The 27,872-nt window shown below is 44.5% G+C and overlaps 1 protein-coding gene across 2 annotated transcripts in view; it reads left to right on the forward strand.

Moving 5' to 3' along the window:
• LOC135400740 (beta-1,4-mannosyl-glycoprotein 4-beta-N-acetylglucosaminyltransferase-like) overlaps window positions 1–23,489 on the forward strand; it is a 154,762-nt gene extending 131,273 nt beyond the window's left edge. For both annotated transcript variants that reach the window (XM_064632620.1, XM_064632621.1), the window contains exon 2: window positions 17,938–23,489. In XM_064632620.1, the coding sequence (XP_064488690.1) occupies window positions 17,938–19,226 (1,289 nt within the window). In that variant the 3' untranslated portion in view covers window positions 19,227–23,489. The remainder of the gene's footprint in view (window positions 1–17,937) is intronic.
• Window positions 23,490–27,872: the final 4,383 nt, after the last annotated feature.

Raw genomic sequence — 27,872 nt, forward strand, 5'->3', positions numbered from 1 at the left:
CGCACATGGTTTCTTCTGTGGACACCCACACTCTTAAAAATGAACTTCACCGCGTAGCACGCTCCTAGCCAACCATCATCTCGTATGATACCGTTATCTGCCCTGATTTGTTGAAAACGGGGGCGTACGACTTTTCTGTGACAATTATGAACAGCATAAGTGTCACAAAAAAAGGCGTACTCCTCCCGTTTTCAACAAATCAGGGCAGATAACGGTATCATTCGAGATGACGGTTGGCTAGGAGCGTGCTATGCGGTGAAGTTCATTTTTGAGAGTGCATGCACTACGAATATTCCCTTATTGCTGCCTTGTGCGTGGACGAACACTTGGTCAAGGGGCTCCTCTAAAGTTTACTCTCTCCCCTGTTCAGAGACAAACCGTGGTAGCGTATAAATGGATTTCAAGACACGGATTAACAGAACTTCGCTGCATAAGACGCTCTTCATGATGATACCAATGATTACTGTTGTCGCTTCTGATTTGAGGCGAGAGCGGTGCGTACGCCTTTTTGTGACAGTTAACGCGTATCGAAATGGCCACAGAAAAGGATACGTCTCCCATTTTCAACAAATCAGGAATGAGGGGAATGTCATTCCGAATTACGATTGGCTCTCAGCGTGTTATGCGGCGAAGTTATCTTATAGAGAGAGTGAATAACGCTCGGCCACCATCCCGAATGACATCGTTCCGCCTTGTGATTTGTTGAAACCGAGAGGCGCACGCCTTTTCAATGACGCTTAATGCAGTTAATTGATTGTCACAAAAAGGTGTACGCCTCACGCTTTCCCACAAATCCGGAGTGGTATCCGTACCATTCTGCGCAACGGTTGATGTCCAGCGTGGTATGAGATGAGCTTATGCTTTAAAGGGACCGAAAAGTGAATATAAACCTATCGAAACTTTATGTTCAGCGAAAAGCTTGAATCTTCAAAAGTTCAAATATCAAAGAACTCCGCTGAAATCGCTGTAGTTTTTCTGTAATCGAATTTTCCATGATTGCATGTCCAGGGACCTAGTAGGAAACCGAGCAGTCTGTCAACAATTGCATCACCCCGCGCCATCTGTCGAGGACGCATGTAATACGCGCGCTTCCGGTCGCTAATCCGGCGAAAACGAAAATGGCCTTAGCATTTGTGACCACTTTCTATGTCGAAAATAACTTCTTGAACATGAGTGCGCTGGAATTTCGCATTCGAGAACTATCGCTCACAGAACTTCTGTTCGTGCGATAGCGTGCTGTAAAGTGTGTTCTTCGCAGCAGAAGATTCCTCGTCCAGAGATTTACCGAAGTCACACTCGTCCTCACCAGTAGCTCACCGCGCCGTGAACACGGACTGCTTTGTGAAATTTTCATGTATCAGGGAGAAACACTCGTGTAAGCCGAAACAAGCGCTGTTTTTTCGTCGTGCAGGTGTTCATGTGGGAAATGCAAACAGGTGGATACCACGGACCAGTGTTTTTGCTGCCGAGTGGTAGAGAATGCGTGTGAAAAGCAGAGACAATTGCATCACAACTAACGATTATTTCGAAATACTGTGCCTGGACACCGAAGTACTGCAAGTGTATTTTACATACATCCGAGAAACTGAAGAGCATGGCAACATACGCGGAAGCGCCATGTGGTCTTTACGCACTTCTTGAACGGCAAACTGGACGGAAAGCCCTTATTTCTGCAGGAAATTCTGTCATATCACCTGTCGGCTATTCACAAGGAGGATATGGGGTGCTCTGAGAAAGTACAATAGAAAGTATTCTTCCTGCCTGCGTCGTGCATGCTATTAGGGACGATTTCCCCATCAGTGTGCAGACTTGTAGAAATGTATATATTGAACATGAGACATATTGAACATCTGTCATCTGTACATATTGATGTCAGCAAATTTTCATTTCTTGCTTGCTGCAAGTTTTTCTAATTGCTTTTTCTTTGCAGTCACAGCATATTATACTTATTAGTTTGTTGCTGGAGGCTTAAGTAACCTGGGGGCATATCTGTATTTGTAGATTATACTCATGTCTTGTATATATGAGGAGTAAATACGATAATTTTCATCAGTGTCACTCAGCTGAACTGTGTTCATAACCTTTTAATATGCTTCTTATTGACCAGATTTCCAAATGCCAATTAATATTTGAACCGAGATTGGGATTTAACCCTTAATTAACTCTGTTTTGCTAAAAGGAGTGGTTGTAACTGATTCATTATCATATCACCAACTAACAATCGTAAAGAAGGACTTCAGGGCTGACTACAAGTATTGCAACCCTTAATCTGGGTTCAAAGCAAAGTTAACCATGCAGCATTGGTGTGGGCAATAATACTCCAAATGGCTAAATAATTTATTGTGTAAGTTCTCTGTTACTGTAATTGAGATGTGCTTTTGTAAAGTACTTTTGACAGCCCTGCAAATTGAAACTGGCTTCAGTGTACACAACAAACACATCGTAACATTTAATTGAAATATAATGTAAGAGCAGAAGCAACATTTTGTCACAACTCAAACTATAGCCTTCTTTTTTCATTGTCCAGGGATTTAGGAAACAGAGCAGGACTTCCTGCCCTCTGATGTTTTGACGTGCTTGATAGAGTTGTAAAACCTGCAACAAAATAAACAAGAGAAGTATAAACAGTTTTGTCTTTCCCTTTTAACAAGAAAGTTATATTTTACCATTTGTGCACTTTTGTATTCTGGGTTGATGAAAAGATTACAGGAACAATAATGCTGCAGATAGATCCAACAATGACCTGTCATCTTGATGAAGACGAGAACTTTTCTTCACGTGTGCTAAGTGAGACAAAAGAAATGTATAATGAAGATTGTACAAAAACAGCAAATCTACGTCGACTAAAATTTTATATATGTGGATGTCACCACATGTAGTTTCCATCCAAAAGTAGGACTAGGCAAGGTTATTTGGTTGTTGTTGGTAGGTTGTTGGCATGTTGATGTGCTATACCATTATAGCACGTCAATATAGATGAGGGGCAAACACAGTAGACAATCGTGATGGCTGCAAACTCTCAATTGAAGATTTATTCAACACAACAAGACACTGAAAGCATGAGTAGAAAAAGGAAGTGCCAATGCAATGCATGGAGAACCACATTAATCTCTGAGAAGGTAGGATCGGGAGAGCAATAAAGAGAAATGACAGTTGTGTCCGAGATAGGGGAACTCTGCAAATTTAGGACCAATATGATGTGGTAACCTTGCATGGCTCACTCCAGCTGTGACACACTTTGAAAAATTCCAGTAGTGGGGCTTCAAAGACAATGAACTTCCCCTGTTTCACTGGGAATTCAAGTGTAGAGGATGCATCTCTAGAAAATTGATTAGCGTTCCTAAGTCTACCTCAACAGGAAGTATTCCTCTACCCTTCAGAGAATCTAGTAGTTCTCATCGGTTTCTCCTCCTACTGTTGACGTCATACTAATGTTCTGCACCTGTCCAAAGACCCCAAAAATGTCACAAAGTCTGCAACACGTAAAAGATCTAGTGCTTCCATCTGTGGACTTTGCATACCTGTTTTCAGCTATTTCTGCCTAGTCAACTTGAGTGCCTGGATCACACACACACACGAAGCAGTCTGGTGCCACTTCAACACTAGAAGGCCCCTAAAATTAAATTTGTTGATGTTGACAATGTTCAGCACGGGACAAGTAGGATAACAAAAGTTAAATAGAATACGTCATCGCTATATTATAATTTATACATGTGTGACTCCTGTACATACCTAAGGCGTTGTGTTGAACTCGTCACCTCGGTGAAGCAAAATCACTAGTTACTGAACTGCAGTTTGCTTCGGACCTTCGGACCTTCTTCGCAATTCGCCTTCTACGGCATCTTCGTAGTCATCCCTCCCCTTCCGATTTGTTTCGGTCTCAGTCTGTCTACCAACGTCATGATGACGTTCCTCGGGTAGAGATCTATTGGTTGCGGCGTATATCAGTGGGCGCGTCTATGACGCCCCAGACACTGCTGTAATGGCAATCGGGTGACGTCAAGCAAGATGGCTGCTCTTCAGGAAACTGCCGTATATGGTGAAGTTCTGTTTTTAGAGTGTATAGTGCAGAGGCGCCGACACGACAGGCGCGACGACATCCCGTGTGAAAACTTTCTGTGGATGAGTGCGAACAGCTACCGAGGTCGCATCATTGAACCGAAGAAGCGAACTGGGTCACGTTTGCTTCCCGCTTGATGGCTTCGTGCGTATTGAGACAAGGACACACACACACAAGAAGTTCATTATATGCAATGTTCAGCCCGCGTTTATTAATATCAAATGAACCTGTTGCATGACCTGTAGTACCCTTCTATACAGCTCCACAGGGAAACAATACGGTAATCGTTTCTTTCTTCTTTATTTATTTATTTACCTTCAGGTCGCATGGCATTATGGGGAGTGGTAACAGTGAAAAAAAAGAAAAAAAGAGAAGTGATATGTCGGACAGGTGGTCAAGCATCTTGGTGACTTCCTGGTGTCCCGGATGGCAACAAGATTGAGCAGGAAGACGGTTCCAGTCTTGTGCTGTTTTGGGGGCAAATGAGTTGCCGAAGTAACTGGCTCTGCAAAGTGGAATAAGTACCTTTGCGGGATGGTCCAGGTAGCTGGATATGTGATGAGGGAGGGATAAGGGGGTATACATAGGAAGAATGTTATGATAAAACTATATATATAACTATGTATATAAAAAATAATTGCAGGTGAGAAATTAATCGTTCAAATAATTCATGTTGGCTAGGCTGACATGTCTTATGTCCAAGTTGCAGTGTGCTGCTTCTGTTCGTAGCCTTTAAATTCAATCAGACGGAACATCTCCCATTCACGACGTTCCTTACGCATGTACAGAAAATAACACAAAGGAAAAGGGATATGAACGCCCGATATTGTACAGCTCCTCGCCGCGCACTTGACCCCTGCTTCATCATCACTGGGAGCGACATTCGGACCGGAAGATTCTAGTGGAAGAAAATGCAAGAACTGCTCACGGAGTCTAAGTTCCGGCCCGTGCTATGTTGAGCATTCACGCAGTGCCGGAATATAAGGAGTGGCGTACTGGGCACTTAGCAGACGACACGTAGCAGAAGACACCGTCAGCGTCTTTTTCCTGTCGTCTGCTGCGGAATATCTTGTGACTGTGTTGAAGGACATTATGTCGCCACGATTAGCAGCGCACGTGAGGACACGACGTTGAGCGCCTGCTCTCACGTGATAGCAGAAAGCTATGACGTTTTTTGCGTCTTCCGCCTGAGTATTTCGGGGAATGTCCTCGTGTGAATGCACAGTATAGAATGCAAAAATTACTCCTCGCAGAATGAAAGTTGCCGTTACCTTGACACCAACACAAAACGAATGGGATCCATGCGTAGTGTCGTTCGTGTTTTATGAGCGAAAGAAACCGCAGTCTACGCTTTCCCCCCCTCTCTCTCCTTCTCAACCAGCGGAACGGTGCGCTGAGGCCTCGGATTGATCTCAATTGATCTCCCGCGCGATGATAGGACATATCTTTTGAGGAGACCAATGAAAGCCCTCCCCACATTACCGGCCTTCTTGAGAAGGAGAGAAAAGAAAGCATTGCGGTTTCTTCCGCTCAAAAAATATGAACGAGAGAACGCATGAATCTCGTTTTCTTTGTGTTCGTGTCCAGGTAACGGAATATTTTTTTGCACTTTAGTGCCCCTTTAATTTGAGTCTTGACAGATATATCGCGGTTCAGAATATGCCTGCAAGTACAAACTCAACAAATACGTTTTGCGCCACAACGTATCGCAAAGGTCTCTGCGTAGAATTTACCTCTATCCGATCGTTTATGCGACTGGCAGTACCAGCGGCATGGCCGAGCGGGTTAAGGCGCCAAGGTCTTGCTGAAAACTTCGTTCGAATCCTACCATCGGCTCTGCTGCTTTGTTTTCCCTGGGCTTTCCGAAGACTTTCCAGACGAATATCGGCACAGTACCCCTGAAGTCGGCCCAGGACGCATACTAACCCCCACTCCTTCCTGCTCTCCTCTCTCCATCTGTCTACATCTGTTCGCCGCTCATATGTAACACGGAATAAAAAAAAAGTGGCTGGCAGTGGCTTTACGGTTTGATGTGGGGATAAATCAATTTAATTGACGCAATTAATTTAATTTTAGATAATTGTTAACTTAAAGGAACTGTAAAGTGAACCGCAAACTTGTTGAAACTTTATGGTTTTCTGAAGATTGTAACTTGGACGATTCAGATACAAATAGCTCTGCTGTGTATTGAGCTTTTTCTTCTTTGTTTTTTTCTGTTATCGAATTTGAAAGATCGTTGAGCAAAGCAAGCTAGCGGACTCCAGAAGCGTTCCAACCCTGAGGCAACTAGCGCTCCATCTATTGAGAACGCAAGCAGCTATCCGGTACATCAGAGGAGATAGTGCGTTTCCCGCGAGTGCAGTAAGCATTTCATTGCGAAGGTGCACGGTTTGTGTATTCCGAAACACACGAACGCAAACCACGCATTCGTCTACGTCACTTGTATGTGAGGATTTGCAAACAGCAGCGAACAGACGACACAGAGATGCAGAGCGAGAGAAAGGCCAACAGATGGCGCAGATCACCTCGCAGGCACGGAACTCGGACGTTACAACCGTTAACAGTTTAAACCGAACTTCTCAAGAATTGCTGCTGTTCTTTAAAGAAAAGTATAATGGTAATTAGTAACCTGTCTCAAATGCGTTGGGCGTGATGTCTGTCAGCCAATCCGGGGCCCACAGGGGTGACACAAACACGTCATTGTTGTAACTACCCTCAAGCGGGTGCTTTTGGCAAAACTGCCATCTTGTCCTGGTCGCACGTCATAGAAAACGTCATTTTGAGGTCATGTGACTTTGTTTACATGTCGTTTTGCCGCTTACCGACATATTTTCGCCGTCATAACACCAAGAGATGACCGTATTTTGCCAGCGTAAACTATGCGGTGCTTCTTCCGCAACATGGTAGCCCATTTCACCTTAGTTTAAGTACAGCGCATCGGCTCGGTAAGTCTTAACGCGCGGTCGTCATCACATCTTTGGAAGTTGTCAACAATACGAGGCTTTATGTGTAAAATTGCGCGTTTTACTGCGAGATTATCGGATAAAAATAATTACCGTGATCGAAAATAATCGAAAACGTCGTCCAGAAACAACAACCGCATTGTTTACAAACGGTTTGGCCGCCGATCACGGGCGCCGCCATCTTTAAGGTCACGTGTGCCTTCACGTTTGCTGTGACGTGCGACCAAGACCTGTCCAGGATGCATTGCGTTCGCCCAGCACGCTTTCGTCTACGGAGCAATACATTGGATGCCACCCCTGTGCCGGTGCCGACTCCAACTTTGTTCTTTGCGAACGTTGAGGGTCGCCACCTTTCAGTTTCTAAAAGTGTTCAAAATTAATTAGCGCGAAAGGTATGAATAACTGAGAAGTGATGACTTGTGTGTGTGTGATCACATGGCCAAGTTCTACATTATGCTCACCTAAAACATTGTGGTTATATTTCACTTTACAGTTCCTTTAATTATTGAAGAAGTTTAGTCCATTAAATTTAATTAAAATCACCAAAGAAGATTCTACGCCCAAAATCTGCCGGACTTCTCCAAGGCAGCGAGCCCCCTATGTGTTTCGTTTGCGTGATACGATTACGTAAACAACACCATACGTGTTATCGCCAGCTATTCAGCCACATACGCACTTTCTTCAATATAAGCAACCGATTATACTTAATGTACACAAAAATTACCACGTGGCACGTTCTCATTCTGTCTGAATGAGAACGAATCGCATTCGGTCCGCAATTAAACTCACCACTTATCATCATTCAAATAACGTTTTTTTTTTAGTTATTTTTTGTTTTTTTCGCAACACATGAGAGTAAGCATTGACTTTCATGTCATCTGATTAACGACGTATCTACCTTCCACGTTCCCATCACTTCCGTTGCCCACGTGAAAGCCTTTTCCTGGAGAATCACTGCAACGCCAGCAGATTAATGCGCAGTCGTGTCGCTCATTCGCCTTATCACTCCAGCTCTCAAGCACCTACACAAGCGTGCACGCAGAACACTGTACTTGGAGGAATCGAATAAGGAGGGAAGCTGCAGAGCCCAGAGGGCTTCTTATCGTCACTTTCTCTAATTAGGCACTTGGTTGTCGTGGAGATTTGGGCATCAGTCACGTCCAAATGTGGAAAGGCGTCCCATCTGCAGTGAGTGTATTTTGCTTGAGTGCTGCGAACACATGACACAAATCCTTCTTGTTGCGCGTTGCTACAGACAGAGGGCATGACAAGCAACTTCTGATTACTTTGATGCCCGACAAGATGATATGTGACGTAATTGGTGTCCTGCTGTCATGTACTGTGGTGGATTTTGTTTGGTTTTGGTTGGTTTATTATGGATGATTTCGGATTATGTTCCTTCGCGTCCTTGGCCGCGAGATTGGACAGTGTCGCCACCATGCGGCTGCTCGATGAGGGGTATGTCCTTGGTGAGGATCCGTGGCTAGAACGCTGCTTTGACTATGGTTGTCGTGCTATGCGGTGAGGTTCATTTTTAAGAGCGTACATACTGCATGGAGAACGAAAGCGACAACGGACGAGGCCGTGCTATCACGAGATAACATATCGAAGTATTGACACTTCGAAAATTATGCCAGAATCGCCAACTATGTTTACGCATTTCGATTGGTAGCATTTGAAGTACTTTGCAGCACAAATACGCACACGCACAGTGAGACTTTTATCAAATGGCGGCAGTTTCATGCTTATCACCAATCAAGCCACAAATTTTAGTCCAGAGTTCAGGAGGTGTAGTGCTCGTGAACATGTGTCTTCTGCCCGATTCATGAAACTATCGAGGCTGCACAGTTAAAGGTCTTTAGATAACATAAGCTTAATCCCTGTGATTGAAACGTGTTTTATCGTCACGCGATTGGCCATAAAATTGAGAGTGATATAATTCAAAACTAATCGGGCATTTAATAGACCTATCCCTGTTTACAAACAATTGACGTCATATGGTACAACAGCGCCACCAACTTGGTAGAGTGGAACTACTATAGCAAAAATCAATAAGTCACAACCAAGCCACGTTTAAATGTGGCTTCTCATATTGTAAGATTTTTTGTTTCGCAATTCTTTACATTAGTTGTATGGCATTGTTCTGCTCCATTCTACCGGCAGCCCAATCTTTTCGGTAGCCTTTTCTAAATATAGCTACCGCTCTTCCATCTTCTGGAGCCTGAAGGGCACGAGTTTCTCTCGAAGTGCACGTGGTGTCTCTATACAAAGCAAGCGCGAACGAAGTCGTAATAACAAACCACATTCCGCGCAAGATTACGACATTGACTTTCACACGCTGCAACTCTTAGGATGAAGCCTTCTTTTCTTTCCGTGGTGGACCGTGGACCGGGAACGCGGATGAAGACACGAAAGCGACTAAAAACGTGACCTCATTTGTGTGTACCACTAATACAAAGAAACCACCCGTGACCTTCGTGAAGGAATATGACTATGAAGGAATGTGAATGTGAAGGAAGGAATATGAAGGAATATGAAACAGCGGTGTCCTCCGCCCGTGCTGTTTCGGTTTCACTATGTCTACCAACGTCATGTTTATGTCACGGTGACGTTTCTTGGGTAGAGGTCTATTATGTGTGTCCATGAACGGCGTACGTATACGTAAGGGTGTACAGCATTGAAAGGAAAGTGAACAGAATTGAAACAGGTTAAAACAAAGCAAAACTAGAACATAAGAACAGCAAACTTCAAGAGAGTGTGCGCACAGAAGAATTGGAAACAAAATCTAACTATGGTCCCCCTAACAGTTGGTGTGGGATGCAATGCAGTGTAGTGCACGTGTTTAAATGGATCGGCAGCTTTTAGGATTTAAATTTGGCGCGCGCGTTCAGTAGGCTTGGTGAACGACAGCTGGCGCGCAATGTCCGCGTGCAGGTCTTCCTGCTACCCTGCATTTTAAACGAGGCAATAAGTCAAAGTAGTATAGCAATGCATTGTCTGGTTCCTGGACAAGTGACAAGGTTAAAAAAAGAAAAAGAGAAAAAGCCAAGTGCCGTGAGGAACAGCACCATTGGCATGAATGAGCATGTCTCCCCGTCTTTGCATTGGGTAGAGCCCTGCACTTCTAAGCAGGAAGAAGCGTTGCCTTTTCTAGATTAGGTTAGATTAGAGGAGAAACTAAGCGTATGGAGTCGTCAGTCCGGACAGGTCCAAGGACTACGGTATTTGTGGTCCGGAAAATATAAAATGAGAACAAAACATACAAAATAAAATAAGAAACTAGAACGGCAAACCTTGCGAAATTCCAGCCGCAGAGTGCCAGACTAAGGGGGCACACAAATAAAGGAGCCAAGACTTCTTTTAAGAAAGGGATTAGGAAAATGTTTTTATACTTCAGACTTCACCACATACCACGCTAAAGGCCAGCCGTAGAACAGAATGGTTTGGTGCCGTTACAGCTCCGGATTTGTGGAAACCATGGGGCGTACATCCTTTTGTAACAATTAACTTCAGTGCGATGCTTCGGCGTCAACTAATGTAACATGTAACATAACATGTAATGTAACATAGTAAGCAAGAAGGGTGTTGTGCGAAATAATTATTGTGCACATTCACATCAATAATTCTGTAACATGTATAAATGTTAAACGTTTGTGTTGTAAATGTAAACGGTGTGTGTTGTTAAATGTAAAATGTTAAACGTTATGATATGCTTCTTGGAAATCGGGGCTGGTACGCACCTGAGATAGTTGATGTGGAATGGGCCAGGGTATCTATGGTATATTCATTATATTGATTGCAAAATGCATTTTTTTTTGTTATTGTATGCTTGCGGATTGACAGAGAAAGGAGCTGTAGTAAAGTCAACGTAATTATTAGGTCAACGTTACATATACTTTTAGCGGTGTTGTACGTAACGTGGCTACCGTATATGCGATACTTTTTTTTCAGTATCGAAGTGCGGACCACGGTACTATTTTTAAATTACCATCGGGAAAAGTATTTCCGTTACAAGTTTATGGTAACGCGATCTCCGTTTCGTTACCGATACCGGTGCATTTGTAGTGCCCCCACTATTTCTTCACTGATCACATTTCTTACTTTTATTCCGTCTAGCGCGGACGGACGAAAACTTTGAGCGCCAACTACTGCTAAAAGTCAACCAAAGTGTCTAAGCTATATAATAAATATATATTCTACTTTTTGTTGCAAAGCTGACTTCTCCTAATTCGCTGTATAGAAACAAAGTGCTCACGTAAGAGAGATTTGTTGCAGATTTCATGCAGCTTCTCCGTATTTTCAGCAAAAGTACCGGGGAAGTATCGCGTTACTTTCTTGTAGTAACGACTCCTGTACGTTAGGTACTCCGTAACATTAATGATATAGGTAGTTCGCTAGTTTTTACACACGTAACGAGTATCGGTATCGCGATATCTATATTTCGGTAACGGGTACGTATTACTTGCTTTTTAAAGATGTTACTTACATTAGAAGCTGAAATAAACAAAGTAACTACCAAATTGTGCTTTATTTTCGTACCTAAAACCTCCCTTTCTGTGGTTTTATTTTTGTACGTCGCTGTATAAGCTGAATTTGTAGGAGCATTAAAAGAAAGAAAGAAAACGCTCTCATCTGGGGCTATATATACAGGGCACGACGCCAAAGAGAGATCTTCCTGTGGAGGCGCAGACAGCAATACAGTGGCAACAGGTACACTCCGCACCTTTCCTGAAAAGGTGTGCCTGTCGCTTTCTATGGTAACGGACGTATTATAATTTTGGAGAATGAGAGAGAGGGAGAGAGAGCATAGGCGGCTGTCTCGCAGTGCCTGGTTTTCGAAGTCCAATAAAATTGGATATTTGCCTGGCATATTCAGGAGACAACTTGCTTCATCAGCAACATGATTCGTCGAACATATATATATATATACATACATATAAAAGAACCGTTTCACAAACCCCCTCTAACCCAACAAGGATCCCCCTTCTTTTCTCTTTACTTGACTACATTTCACTGCTATATGCTTCCTCACAGAAGTACCCGAGTCAAACCTGTTAACTCGAGATTGACCACTTCCGCCAAATTACCAACGTCGTTATGATATGCTTCTATTGTGAGCGAGAGCAAAAGTTTTCATCTTTTCGTATCTTCTTAAAGTGCCCCGTTAGGAGCAGCTGAGTTCCTTCCCCCACTGAACGGCGGATAAAGATCAAACGGGTTCTTTCTCGATAGCAGCTGGCACATAATACGTTCTGCTGAGCGTCAGGTTCTCGCTCCCCGGGGAGTTCTTCGACCGAAGCAACCGACTAACGATCCCAATAAATTCGGCACCCTGACCGTTTTCCCCCCTTTTCTCCATTACTGCCAAGGTCGGTCGATGATTTGTGGAAGCGTCATCTTTTGGATGTCGATGGTATGATATTCAAAGAGTCCTAGCAGATCGAAATATATTCCTCAGTATAAAGTGTTGAAGCCTCCATCGGTAGATGGAATAGTGTACCGTTAAGGCCAAGGTTATTTGTTTGCTCTTGATTATGCGCCCGTGCAAAATGAGGCCGAAACTTCGTCGTGGCCGACACGCCAATGCAGCTTTAATTTATGAAGTTCTTTTTTTACCTTATCACTCTTAAAAATGAACCTCACGACGTAGCACGTTCCCATAGCCAACCATCGTCCGATTGACATCGTCCTTTCCACTGATTTGCTAAAAACCGGGGCGTACGCCATTTTTGTACATTTTGCAGTTCATAACTGCTACAAAAATGGCGTACGCCCCCGTTTTCATCAAATCAACAGAACGTTGTCATTCGGAATGATGGTTGGCTAGGAGCGTGCTATGCCGGTGACATTCTGTTTTTAGAGTGCAGGAACCGGAATATCCGAACCGGAAACCGCAATTCAGTAGCGCACTAAAAAGGAAAAAAAAAAAAAAAAAAGAAGATCCCGTAGACTGCCTCAAGATGGTGGCACCCGCATCTAATCGTTGCACGATTGTTGTGAGGGTGAAGACTTTTGCAAAGGCTTGCGCAGTGTTGCCCGATTGAATTAATTAATTGATTAATTAACCGATTGAATTGAACGTTAATCGGCTGTTTTTGACTTTTTTTTTTAATTTACAATATCGAAGGTGGGTAGATGCATCTGCGATTGACACGGCAAATAAGGCATCAAATGCCTGTACCGGGACGCGCAGTCTTTTCCGCACTTCATCCGCAGTGATTTCAAAACGTTAGATTTCAATCCGCAAACCAGAATGTCGTTGCGGATTCCCGGATGCGACCGCTTCCGCGTGCGTAGAAGACCTATGCCATGACTCGGTTTCCGGTTAATCTGCGGTGCGGTTGGTTAACCTTGAGGAGGAGGCATTGTTAGGGGTAGCCGAATCAAGGCAACCGCTTAGGCTGACCCGCATGGAGCGATTTATTTTTGCACGCGAAAACGCGACGCGGACAAACTCCGTCGCTAAATTGGCGTAGATACAGGCTAGCTGGTGGACGAACTCCATAATGAAGGTGCATGAGCAATGGACAGAAGCACAACACGAAGCTTCCGGTTGTGTTTTCTCTGTCTTTTGCCCATTGCTCAGGCACCTTCATTATGAAACTCCGTCCCCGACGCGAGCGGAGTTACACTCTCAGAAATAAATCGGCAACTAAATGTCAAGCAACAGTTCAATTTTTGACCCCTATTTTATGCGTAAAATATTAACGGAAGTTACCATGACGCTTATTTAGGTGTAAAAGCTTTACACACACTCCATCACTCTTAATAAATGTAAAAAGTGGACCGTTTCTTGACACCTATTTTAAGGGCTAATACGTTACACATACGGCAAGTGTGAAGCAATCCCCGCTATTTTTCCTCTCACCGTGTCCCGTATCCAGACTTGTGCGTAACGCGTTACTAGTAATTGCGTTACTTGTAATCAATTACTTTTTTGAGTAATTTTTCGAGTAATCAGTTACTTTAAAGTCAAAGTAATTTTTCGAGTAATCAATTACTTTTCTGAGTAATCGATTACTCAGTAATTGATTACTTTCCCGGCAGAGACTAACTCATCTTTTAGATGTTCTGCCCCAAGTCAAGATCTTCGTGCCGTCAGCCTTTGTTCTGGAATTTCAGAGTCTCTCTCCCCTTATCTGTTCCTACACCAGTGTGGTGGTACCTTTGTGGTAGCTTTGGAGGTTTAGTGAGTCATGGGGAAGTTCCACGCATGATCTTCCACAATCGGGTCAACGTCTTCCCGGGCGATAACTACAGTAGACGTACATATTTTTGGGTTATTTCAGCTGTTCCACTGTTGAACTTTCCTTTTTTCTTCTTCTTCTTCTCCTTCTTCTTTTTTTTTTTTTTTTTTTTTTTGCTGAGGCACACAAAGCCGGGTATAATCTGCGTGAATGCAGAGTAACGACCGGAGTAACGCGTTACTTTTCTACTCGTTACTCAATTACATTTGAAGTACTGTAATTGGTAACGGTAATCAATTACTTTTTCCGTACAAGTAACGGTAACGGTAATCAATTACTTTTTTCGAGCAACGGGCACAAGTCTGCCGTATCCCGCTTAGTAAGCGTCAGTGGAAGTGGGCAGTAAGCGTAAACACGTCACCTCACAGTTCCATGGATGGTGATCTTGGACATGTATTGCCGCATGTGCTTGCGTTCCAACAGGTTCGCTACCACATGCGGCTGCCCAAACGTCCGCGACCAGTATGGAGCTGCTCAGGTGACGTTTCTGCGCTTCTGCTGCGCCTCACTTGACGCACACTAATCGAGAATCATGGTGGTGAAAAACCTGCATGTGCGTCGGATGTTCCCTCCAGTGCTTTGACAGGCAGACGCGCATTGCTTCAGAACACCCATGAAAAACAATGCAGAGCACACTATCTAGTTGGGCCAGCATCTCCATATTTTTTCTTTTTTTTTTACCAACCAACCAACCACACCATCTATGTATACACCGCTGAAGCGTCAGTCAACTGCCAAACATAATAAACGAACTTTAGCTTCACACCCCTCCCATTCCGCATTATAGTTCAGTTGTTGATTCTTAATTGACCTGTTTCGTACCTATTTTGCCTCTACATATACCGCTTGCACAATTAATGGAAGAATCGTAATCTTCATCTCGAGCAGCGTCATTATCGCATCACAGTTCTACACTCTTAGAAATGAACTTCACCACATAGCATGCTCCGAGCCAACCATCATCCCGAATGACAACGTTCTCGCCCCTGATTTGCTGAAAACGGGAGGAGGAGCCTATTTTGTGGCCATTATGCACGGCACAAAAAAAGGCTCCTCCTCCCGTTTTCAACAAATCTAAGGCGAGAACGTTGTCTTTCGGGGTGATGGTTGGCTAGGAGCGTGCTATGCGGTGAAACTCATTTCTAAGAGTGTAGAGATGAGACTCACCAGCTCCCGTGGCATAGTGGTTACGATGGTCGCTTTCCACGCCGAGACTGGGAGGTGACACGGGTTCGAATCCTGTCACTGGCTGTGCTGTCTGAGGTTTTCCCAGGGTTTTCCGAAGACGTTCCAGACGAATGTCAGCACAGTTCCCCCTGAAATCGGCCCAGGACGCATACTAACCCCTCTGTCCCCCCACTCCTTCCTGCTGTCCTCTCTCCATCTGTCCACACCTGTACGCCGCTCATAACCACAGTTGCTTCGCGGCGCTAACACGGAACTAAAAAAGAGATGAGACATTGTGACGCTGCTCGGGACGATACAGCTCTTCCTTGCAATATTATGACCTTTCTACATTTCCGTTGTGTAATATATATACATGAGCTTTATTGCTCATAAACATGCATGGAAACTTGCTTCGGTCTGCGCATTACATATAAATTTCACTAATATCTCCAGGAAGAGTCATTGTGAATAACACTCAGCACTATGTCAAGAACTATATATGACTTACAGTCGGTATTACATATTTCATAAGCTATATAAAGACAAGACAGAACAGTATCACACAAGTGTGCAGTCCGTCATTCACCATTTCAGCCTTAATACCTGTAGGAACACTTAGGTATCTGACAGGAGTTGACACGTACGTGTCCAAAAGGAAGAAAAAATAGGGGGTAATACAAAGAGGGCTATGATTGTACCAAAGAAGTCTAACCTCTGACTTCAGAGGTACAGTATGTAATTAAAACGTGCCAAAGATCAGGCGTAGAGAACACGTGGAACACACCATAGCAAAATGTCAATTTTCTAGTTAGATTACTTCTAAACAGCACTTCTGCATTGTGAAATAACGAGGTTACTCACAGGTTGTATCAGCTCATATCCGGAAGGAAATCCAAACAAATGTAGAGGAGATAACGGTCCCGTTTCGCCGTGTGAAGGTTACATTCCCGACATGTGTTTTTCTATGTTTAGCAAGCTGAATTTCCGCAGGCAGAGAAAGCTAGTAAAAGTAATACAGAAATTAAGTTAAATGATGGAAATAGCAACACTGCCCATCACAAATATGCACATAAATTTTTGACATTCACCCACTCGTTGCATTCAAACCCATAAAGCACGCTGCAAACAATTCCACACTGACTCGCCAGAAACAGCGAAGCCTCTGACACTTCCGCCTTCTGCAGGGGACGTTGAAAGCGGGAGGCCTGAAAGACCGCGTAAAGCACACCGTGAGTCGATTTCGTCCAAGCGACAGGCAATACAAATCTAAAACAAAAACGCCCAAACGAAGACGTCCAAACGAAAGCCCCGCTGCGCTGTTGACCTGTATCTTCGTTGCTGACTGCAGAATATCCATTCCCAATGAGTTCCTTGAAAGTTTGACGAACTCTTAGTTCTACGTGTACGACTCGCCATGGAAATACCTACACTTGTCCTATGAAACACCAGCCAAGCAGTTCGCAGGATCACAGTTCGGCGTCGACGCCATGACGGAGGCGTTGCAGCTCAAATTTGAAACTCTCGCTGTAACGCATAAGCGCGATTTGTTTAGAGGAGAAAGAGATAGGGAAGGGGAACAGGAGATTATACAGTGAAGACACCTTCAGGCTTTTTGTGAGCGTTTAACCGTCAACAGAAAATTGTATTTGCAATAATATAAGTGTAAGGACGCTTCCATCTGAAAATGACGGCTAAAATAAATGATATTACGCTTAAACCGAAAGTCCTAACGCTTATACCGCCTGATTTTATGCTTAATAAACTCAAGGGTTAGCCTGGCGGCTAAAATTTGTCCCGTTTTTAGCGTTTTACATCTAAATAGGCGTTAAAAATTCTGTAAGTGCTATTTTAAGCGATTCATTTCTGAGAGTGTACTCCCGCATGCAACAATAGAAAAATGTCGCGACATGACATCGGTATGAATTACACGATATGAATCGATATGAATGACATCGGTGTGCGCCGATGTTATGTCTGGGGAGTGTGTGTGGCAGGATTTTTTTATTTTGACAGCAAAAGTCAGCCAGAAAAGACGCCCTGCTATTCCGTGTTAAATAATTAAGTACGGGGGGCGTACGCCTCCCGTTTTCAACAAATGAGGGCAGATAACGATATCATTCGAGATGATGGTTGGATAGGAGCGTGCTATGCGATGCTAAATTGGATTTAAGAGTGTACACTCTTGCTACGCTCGGAAAACAGAACTTCACCGCATGCATGGTGGAAGCCAACTATTGCACAGAATGATACCGTTATCACCGCTGATTTGTAGAAAGTGTGGGGCGTAGACCATTTTGTAACAATTATCATAACTGCATCAGAGTCACAAAAATGCGTACGCTTCCCGTTTCTAACTAATCCGCTTCCGGCGTCGTTATGTGGCGAAGTTCTGTTTCAACAGTGCATCCTTACACGTACTTTGTGTCGCGTCGAACCTTTAAAAGGTCGGCTTGAATTTATTTCGGTGGAACACCGCCTAATGCCCTGTTATCCTTTCCAGTTTCAGAGAAGAAGTCGGGTCTCCTCAGTGGCCTCTGGAGTGTCAGGAGGGTGCGCACCGCAATCCTGTGCTTCGTCGTGTTCAACGTGGTTGCCATCGGGCTGTTCTTGACGCAAACGTGGCGGTTCAGCAGAGCCCCTGCTCGTGATCGAGACGTGAAGTGCCGTTATTCGGACTATAGGTACTCGGACATCTTGAACGATGTCCTCCACTTGCCGCTGCACCGAAACCGTGCAATGAACGCGTACTACTTTTCCACCAAGGACCAGTGGTGCTTCAAAGCTGGAACCCACGAGAATGAGTCCATGCAAGCAGGAAAATGCGTCTGCGTCTCTGGTTTTCACGGAAAAGATTGCGGGATCTTCGAATCAGTCTGGAGATCAAGCTTTTTAAAGTCGGGCACCGTAATGGGTGCGTGGGTACGGCGCCGAGCACGGCCACGAAGGATCGTGAGCGTCTTCTTGGCGAACTCCACACAGTTTGACCTGGTGAAGCTGCATCTCGACTACCTGGGTGAAGTCGTGGACGCCTTCGTCATCGGCCATGAGGGCAGAGAACTTTTTAAGAAAATTAATGAAACGTACAACAGGACAAGCGTGTACAGTAAGATAGTGTCTGTCGTGTTGCAAGAGGCGAAGTTGTCACACCTGTTAGACCAGTTGTGGCGTCGTGTGTCAGACTTCAGGCTGGATGACCTGTTTCTGTGGACCGATCCTACAGCCTTGCCGTTTGTAGAGACGATTGTGTTTATGAAATTGTACGACGGATTTTCCGAACCTGTTAGATTTTACATGCGGGACTTGGCACACACCTTCCTGTGGCAGAAGCCGGAAAGACCCAGCGAGACTCGAGCGGTGCACCTGTCTACATTCGCGTTAGTTCACAGTCTGTGTCGCTTCAACCATCTATGCATTTTGTCTGGAACAGTGCCCAAGCTAGATCAGTCTGCTCTCGATGCATTCACTAAAATGACAGGTTGGAACCTGCAGCCGTGGTCCGTAGGAAATTCATCGACACCATCTGGTTGGAACTGCCGTGATTGTCTCGTGATTCCGAACTCCATCGACGTTTTTGCGAATCAAATCACGAACTCTACAAATATTCCGCACCAATGGTTGACGTTTGTTTCACAAAAGCTGCAGGAGCGTCGCTTCAACATAGCCGACGTCCACGCAGTCAGTTACGGCGACTCTCATCTGGCACCTAGTCCTCTCCTGGAGCGTCCAGGACCCCTCTGGTACATGGTACCTTATGCGCTAAACGAAAAGACTCTCGAATCGGAAAGCTAGAGTGCGTAGTGGACGTGGTTACAAAATAGCATTTTTTTCCCCGAAACACGTACAACAGTTTAGGCTGCCACCCTTTTGTACCTCCTATAGAATGTTTTTGAATGCTAGCTAGAAACATGTGTTCAACACCGCCGAGCGAAGTGCTTTGCATAAAGTGCTGCCTTGTGCTAAAACCTCACTGTGCCTTACAGCAAATGAGAGGAGTGTAGCTGCCCTTTGAACCACACTGCTTCATATGTGAAACCATACGTTGACAGTTGAACATGATAGTTTTGCGTTAAGAACGTTCGTGGTAATGAATCTCCTTTGAATCCTCGTTCCCCCCTTCCTCCTTTTTCAGGTGCTATACACGGACTTTCAGTGGCTTACTGGCTTTTTGTTACATATATGGCAAACGCTAGGCGTGTATCTGTGATAAGGTAGTACAGGAGTGCAAGCAGCTTTGAACGCTTATTTACGGGATTCGCAATTGTGTTGGACCTCGAGTGTATATTAACGAATTCGGGGCAGCAGTCACAGCAGATTGAAGGCATGCAGCTGCCAAAGCAACTTGACAGTGTGACAGTTCATTGTTCCATGTTTTCGCACCTTAATCTAAATGTCGAAACGCACTGAGTTAATGGGATATGCGAGGTCTCGTTATTATAATGCTAACATCTGATTCTACGATGTGCGTAACGTTTTGGAAGGGGCAGGTACGCATTACAGGTCAGAAGAAATCGGGGCGTTACGTGTTTTTTTCAAATAAGAAGTCGCACAGATGTCGTTTTTGCAGTTGAGTTATACGGCCTGGGGGACACCCGCATATATACGCATACACATATACATTTGCATATCAAAATTCGGGGATGGATATTTTGACGCACGTGCGTGTTTCAGGATTTTTTTAACGTAGAATGACTTTCAACGAGGCTAGTCTGCGCTCTCATTCTGCAATCTCGATTTTGCAGGGAATTCTCTAATTAATGAATTTTTGGTAATTACTCACCTTGTAATTACATACTCCAAAGGATGTCCGCTTGGCCGTATAACTCAAAAGCGATGGTGAGGGTGATGTGACAAAGGGATAAATGGGGATGTCAGTCGGAGTGTGGGCAAATATAGGCTGCTCTCAGTTTTTCATAAAAACTATGTAATGCCTAAAAACAAACACCCTGTGCTTTTCAAAATATTTCTTAAAATGGTGGTTAATGCTCTCACATTGCAGTAACCTTTCCAGTGTGTCTGCAACACAGAGTGAAAATAGGCGAACAACAAGACGACAGATACTCGAAATTAGAGCTTAATGGCATGGCTAAGTAGCAGCTAAAGGCGGCATTTGTAAGACCGTATTCTTGAGAGTCGTGCCATGCAAACGGGAGCATGTTTTAGCCTTAGTCTTTTCCTGCGAGGTAATGACCCATATTGTTAAAAGTATAATACCGACAGAACTTTAATGAAAGTTTAAGTTGTAATTAACGTAACAATAGCAAATAACAAAGCAAATATAATCAACTACACTGCAACAGGCGCCACGGAAACTACTCTATTCAATCCACCCATAGTATGTTATTCGAACCATAGCCTCTTTCCACTGGCATTTCTCGTAAACTACAATTTACTTGTGGGCAGGGCCGGCGAGAGAAATTACGTGCCCCGGGGATGACTCCGGACGTGTCCTGCACGGGCCCCCCTCCTCATGTGTCCTCGTGCTAGCAACCGTCGGGCATTGGGTCGGGTGGGCCCCTGATGAGTCCCGGGGCTCTATCTCCGGCTGCCCTTCTCTCGCGCCGGCCCTGCTTGTGGGAAACCTTTTGATGTCGGTGTGGGGTGTGGTATTTGCTGAAGACTTGGACTTGCTTAAATGATTGCAGTGAGATAAGTATGCGTTGTACGAACCATATGGTGGAAGAAGTAGACAGTTCTTAACTCCATGGAAATTGCGTAGACGATTCGGATACACGGCAGTAAATTCTGGTACTGGACGCGGACTTGCGCCAACCAACATGTGATCGACGTCCACTCACGCGAATTTGTTCGCAATACAAATTCGAGCGGGTTGGCGAGAATTTATTTATTGTGCCTAGTCACGACATAGAGTGAGAACATGTGGAACTTGTGGTAGCAGTTTGTAGGTTACTTGGATGCTTGAATACGAAACTCTGCTTCCGCGCGACACTTCTGGATACAGAGCTTTCGTACGGCGTAGCGTCGGACCTTTCCGTGCGCAAGACAATAGCGGATGCACACGCCGTACGCATATCTACGTACCTTGGCGCGTTGCGTTCTCCCGTTATTATAGAGAGCTTTGAGGCATACGGAGCCGTCTCTGCGCATTGGGGAAAACAATGTTTGAGTTCTGGGCGTGTGCAGTGACGACCTCTCTTTCTTTCTTTTGGGGTCGCGGGGCGCTTGGGTACCCTATTCTGAAACTGCTTGCCCTATCTTATAATCTCTTTGGGATCTCCTCTTATCTCTTGGGTACCCTATCTTGTTGTCAATAGAAGAAAAAAATATGAACCCCGCTTAACATGGGACCGGCTACTCGAGAGCAGTTACCAAGCACTTGGCTAAAAACTATTTTGGCACTTGGCTATTTTGGAAAGTTTGTGTGTGACTCCTAAGGAACTTTGCGTGGCGTACACGCGCCTCGGGGGGCAAAATTATTTGCTTGAGCGCAGAAGTACCAGTCACGTTGTCTTTAGCAGTTGGACCAGTAACAGTTTGCGTTTCGTACGACACGACGTTGTAAACCTCTCACTGGTGGTTTCAGATTGCTGTTCGTGATTTCTACGCGTGCGTCGTACGCGTGAGCGCCAGACGCAGTGCTAAAAGTTTATTATATCTAACATATACGACGTTATCGAATGAATAACGTGCAAACCACGGAACCTTTTGATAATTCCTTGCATTATAGTGCAGTGAACATCCCGTGACGAGGTCTTTCTTGTGTTTCTCTCTCTCTTCTTTAGCTTTTAGTTAGAGATGGGACGAATCCAATCCAATCCGAATCTGAATCCAGGGAAGGTTCAACGAATCCACGAATCTTACGAACCTCGAATCTTTCGAATCCTTTCTTTTAAAAAAGTTTAAAAAGCAAAAAAAAAAAAAACTTCTAGTGAAAAATGTTTTGCAGCAGAATATGACACTTTTGTTTAATGAAAAACCAATTAAATAATGCTTCAGTTTCAGGAGAAAATATACCCACATAGTTCTTCTTAAAAGTAAGTTATTTAACATGTTGTTCGTCGACTACAAGAAATGCATAAATTCTCGAGTGTGGATTATTTCCTTAAAACTAAGCAACCATCAAAAGCAACTTTTAGACTTGTAATGTAACAGTTCCTGCCTAAGCCTAAGCTCTTTCAGTTCACAGCAATGTAAGCAACTAAATAAGTAAACATCTGTCGGCCAATGGGGCTTTCTGCGGACTCCGGAGGCGCCAATTTGAAAAATAAACAAACAAACCTGGTTGGTGGATTCGAAAGATTCGATTCGTCGTTTTGGGCACTGAGATTCGGGTTCGCGAATCTCGAATCCCTGCCTAGGATTCGTGGATTCGGTTGGCACATCCCTACTTTTAGTAATACGTGATGTAAGACCCTGCGGCTTCATATATCGTCACTGTAAAACTGTAGAGTTTGCAGTTAGGTAAAACCATTGGAAGGTACTTTAGTGTCATAAGACCCGCTTACTAATACACAGCGAATTCCATGAAGGGAATTGCCTGAGGACGAGAGCCACCTATATTTCGAACAGAGACTGTAAGTAAGGACAGTCTCTGTTCGAAATATAAGCGCTGTCGTCCTGAGGCAATTCGCTTCAGAATTTCTTACCGGTTCGCTCGATTTCTACCCATATGGTAATACCAGTATTTCCCAATGGGGAGGTCAACCATTGAACCATTATCTGATATGCGCGTCTGAGTATGTAGAGTGTACTCCAGTCAGGATGAGCATTTGGGCATTTGTGATGTGAGCAACGACAACTAATACATTATGACGACGTTATGGGCTGCTTTTGCGAAACGAAGAATGACTGCAATCTATATGTGATGCCTTTCCTTTTGTGGGTGCACAACACACTCCTCTCTCTGTTATTATGCCTCATGATCATGCAATGTCGACACATGCGATGTCCTCTAGAGTTCAGTCTGGTATAAGAAATGATGATCAAAAATCCCTTCTACCAAGAATCAGCTATCTCCTTTTTACTACGTTGTGATGCAGGTGATATTTGTATTACGGAATGTTTACATTTATTAAAATCTATTATATACTGTTACATATGTTGTCTTCTGTGTCTGTGATTTCATTCTATTGTATATACAATAGAGAGAAACACACACAAACAAACAAAAGCATACAATATTGTATTTTGTGTGTGTGTGTCTCTATGGTGTTCCCTGCTCCAACTACCCCATAGTTCTAGAAGATGCATGACGGAAACGATGCAGCCACGACACCCTGTCCTTGTTATTGTCCCCAGACCAGGAAGAAGGACGAACCGTAGGCCGATTATATTTTCCAGTGTGTTCATGACATCCTACTGCTGCAGTTGAACGCGAAGAAATGACCACTGCCAGCGTTGCCTCGCTGCGACTGGAGGAGGGAGATACCATGTGCCGGGGGTTATACCGTTACCCTTACCGGTTCTGTAGTCCTGCAATGTTCTACAGAAAAAGAAGAAACGAGAAAAAAATGGAAGTACCTTAAAGGGAGACTTCGCAAGGATTCGAAATAAATTAGGTGAGCATAATACCGAACACGAACCACCCCGTCGATACCAAATACAACATTCGCATTCGTTTTGCGCGAGTAATTAGTTCGTAAATGATGACTATATAGTAATCCTAAATGCGAAGAGCAGAAAACAGAGTTCCATGCTACGGCGGTTCGTCCGGAGGAGGACACCGTGACGTCACCCAGCGTTGTCGTCTGCTTCGAAACCTGCATTCTCCCTTGCCGGATGCCAGATGATGTCAGCAGTGTGTTGCTTTCAGTGCACTCTCGCTTCACACAGGCGAAGCGCTCGCTTCGTAATCAATTCGAATGAATAAAATCTGCGCGGTTTTCGAACGAGATATTTCGTACAGATGTTCCTGACATCCTAAAGGTTACAGATATACCACAACGTTTGTGGTGATTTTGTTGCGGAGTCCCACTTTAACAAAGAGTTCACCATGCTTTCGAACGGCTCCGCGCCTTGTGAGCTGGGTACAGAAAACCGGGGTAGCCTGGAGCTGTCGACTATACAGTCGTTTCGAGATAGTTATATTCGACTGTAACTTACGTGCATATACGCTCTCCAAGTAACCGCGCGTGCTGCGCATATCTCCTCTCCCGGTTACTCCACTCGGGAAGCCCCATTGGCTAAGGCGGCGCCCTCCCTCTTCCCTCTCACAGCCTCCTCTCATGCGCAGAGACGCACTTGCACAGCGTATGCTAAATACGAAATTATATCCTGCGGAGCACAGTTGTTTGTGAGACAAACAAGCAAACATCGAACGGTATGTTCATGGTTCTAGTTTCGGTTTGTTGGTGACGTAAGCATTAGCTACCGCACCCTGGCCGACTTCACACGAGAGTGCTGTCGCGATATAAACGTAATTGAGGACTACTAGGAGACGTATGGTAAAAGGTAATGAGCAAAGGTCTCCAATCGGAGGCTCGATTGCTTGGCGGGACGGAAACCGGAAGCTACTGCCAGTGACGTCACGGCTGCGAAAGCGCAGGCTATGAAATTCGATCATAAATAACTGGCTGCGAACTTAGAAATATTTTGAAAGGCGACTTTATAAGGGTCATAGGAAAGTATGTGACAGTATTTGTCTAACGTTTAAATGCATGGACCCGGACTGTCGCATAAAAGGTGCATGGAAGCGCGAGAAGAAAAACAAAAACAAAAATACTATCAGGAGGAGTAAACCAGGTAAATATGCATCGTATGTCCCTGTGTGGCTAAGGGCAATTTCCTTTGTGGCAGAAGAAGAAGAAGAAGAAGAAGTAAATCAGGGTTATAAGCCTCGAGATACATATTCGCACACAAAAAAATACTGGTGCAGCATGCAATCTAGGTGCGCGATAGAGCTTTCAATCTCGCGGGTCAGAAGCCGTGTATTCACACGAACGACATCCCCACGAAATATTCTACTGGAAGAAAAGGGAAAAGATGGGTCACGGGGCGGAACTGCAACCGCGTCTTATGTTGAGCGTTCGCACGGCACCGGAATATCGGAAGTCGCGTACTGCGCACTAGCTGGCGACACGATCGGCCCTGTCGTCTGCTTTACGCGATATCTTGTGGCTGAGCCGCAGGATATTCCCCATAGCTGGAAGAGCACGGAAAGACATAACGTTCAGCGCTCACGGTGCAGCGGGAAGCTATGACGTCTTGCGCATCTTCTGCTGGAGTATTCGCGATTCCAGCGAAGCCGTGGTCACCTGGCGGTGATTTCGACAAGCTGGGTGTGGAGGTCCGAGAGCGCGTCTGGACAGGGAAGCGGTACTGCGGTACACGTTTCTCTTGATTATGGACAGAATGCCGGCAACAAAGAATGTATCGAAATCGAAAAGATGAATGTTGCACTACTCGTTTCTTCTCAACCTGTTGGCAATATCCCACGTTTTCTTTTAATAGTTTCCTAATCACGAAGAACGGAACGGAAGTCCTATGTGTCGACCCATCCCAAGTTTTTTTTCTGATCTATACTCTGTCAACACGATTTCATCTTAATATTAACTTAGTAATACAGAACGAGGAACCGGCATTTCTTTGTATGCATGTATGCATTTTCAGACCTCAGGCAAAGAAAACAATATCACCTTACTAATGCGGTGTAGACAAGCATGCACTATGCATGGTCTCTGGGAGAGAAAGCTGTCTGGTGCCGTACACGTATCAACGAATGATTCGCAAATATAAAAATATCACATAAAGTTGTATGTGAATGTCAAAAGCAGTGCCGGAAACGAACACTTAACTTTGTCAGAGCATCTCTTGTAGCCCTCAGATGTTCGCCGCACAGCATATGGCATGTTAAATAGTTGCACATGTACGGTGTTACAGATATACGCGTGTGTGCCAATGGTTTTCGAAATATGTATTGTTTACGTGTTCCTTAGACATACATTCACAGAGTTCTGCAAACATCAGGGTCGAGCTAACGTCATATGAGCACGTTTTGTCATCACCACACCAAACAAAGAAGTGTTCACTTGATCTCTTGCAAATGCCCATGTGAACGTTAACTTGCGCATTAAATTTTTTTATGATTGCTTGTGTCTCAAAGTTCCGACAAAAAGTATCTAATTCCTAAAGACACTGCACTTCCAACGGAGCTGTCATTCCCTTGCAACACTCACATGTAAATACTACGGGATTATTGGAGGTATTGCCTGCAGACTACTAATCCACCTTCCAAAACACATGCTACGTCACTCTTATTAGCAACTAATCCCCGATTCTAAAATGCCTCCTTTGTTCGCTCGACTTCCGACGTATGTAAACAAACTCCGACGACGGAAACATTTGGCCTTCTTCTCTGAGTTGAACTGCACGGTATGAGATGACCAGCAGACAAAATTAATTCCGTTTTCATTAAACATGTCAATTTGTAGGTATTAAAACCTGAAACAGATGAACATAATTTGGCCGACACCGCATTCCCTACGCTCGCAGCGGGCTAGCTTTGCTCGGGAGACCTCCATTCGTCCGCCATCTTGGAAGTTCGGGGCGCCACCTGTAGTTCATTGGAATCGCAAATTCTGGGGAATATCAATCGTGTGTGTTTAGTGAACCACATGTTAATAGAGCAACTGTCTTTATTGATGCTCTTCGTCCGAGCGGAAGGCGGAACGCACAGCGCGAATGTAGAAAGCGCTCCTCACGTTCGCCAGCAATGCGTAAACATAGTTCGTCGTCGTCGGTAGACGCTATATGTGAATACACGCAAAGGCCCCTTCGATCTGATGACTACCTGTGACGTCACGTCATCTGTCCAATAGTGTGGCGCGCGCCTCCTTTTTTTTTATTTTCTTTCATCCAGTTATATTTGGCGCCGCCCGTTCAGCGTCTGACGCAGAGCAGTCGACCAGTCGCTTCACTCCGCCGCTGTAGCAGGCGATTCTCGGCAGCCAATGAGAGCACTCGGATAATCTGACGTCACAATGCGCTAGAGGGGTCCTGGGTGATTTCGACGCGGCTGCGCGCATTCTTGTAAACTTATTTTCTCAGAAAATGCGCGATTCCCAAAGGAAATGTTTTGCGTGACTGTTACTGAGGGTAGTATGCTCATATCACCCAGTAAAAAAAAGAAACGAAAAAGAAAGAAGAAGAAAGAAACAAAAAAAAATAACATACAAGTATACATTCTAGGTTCCTTCGATGCTCCTTCCATTCTCGACGCAAGCCAGGTGTATTCCATGTTTTTGGCAAATCATCAATTACGTTTCTTGTTACATCATGCAAGCTTATGCGACACTACGTTACGCCTTTACCCGCACTATCAAATAAACCTTCCGACACCAAACTTTATTCGACTAGGTGTACGCCCATTTTTTATCTAGAGCACGTAATATATTTTGCTTAGCCGAGAAAATAATCCATGGCACCTTTCTGCTATCGCAGATTGCCGATATCGCAGGTACCGGAAGTAGCTTGCGGCAA

The sequence above is a fragment of the Ornithodoros turicata genome, chromosome 7 (genome assembly GCF_037126465.1).
Source record: "Ornithodoros turicata isolate Travis chromosome 7, ASM3712646v1, whole genome shotgun sequence".
Classification (NCBI taxonomy): Eukaryota; Metazoa; Arthropoda; class Arachnida; order Ixodida; family Argasidae; genus Ornithodoros; species Ornithodoros turicata.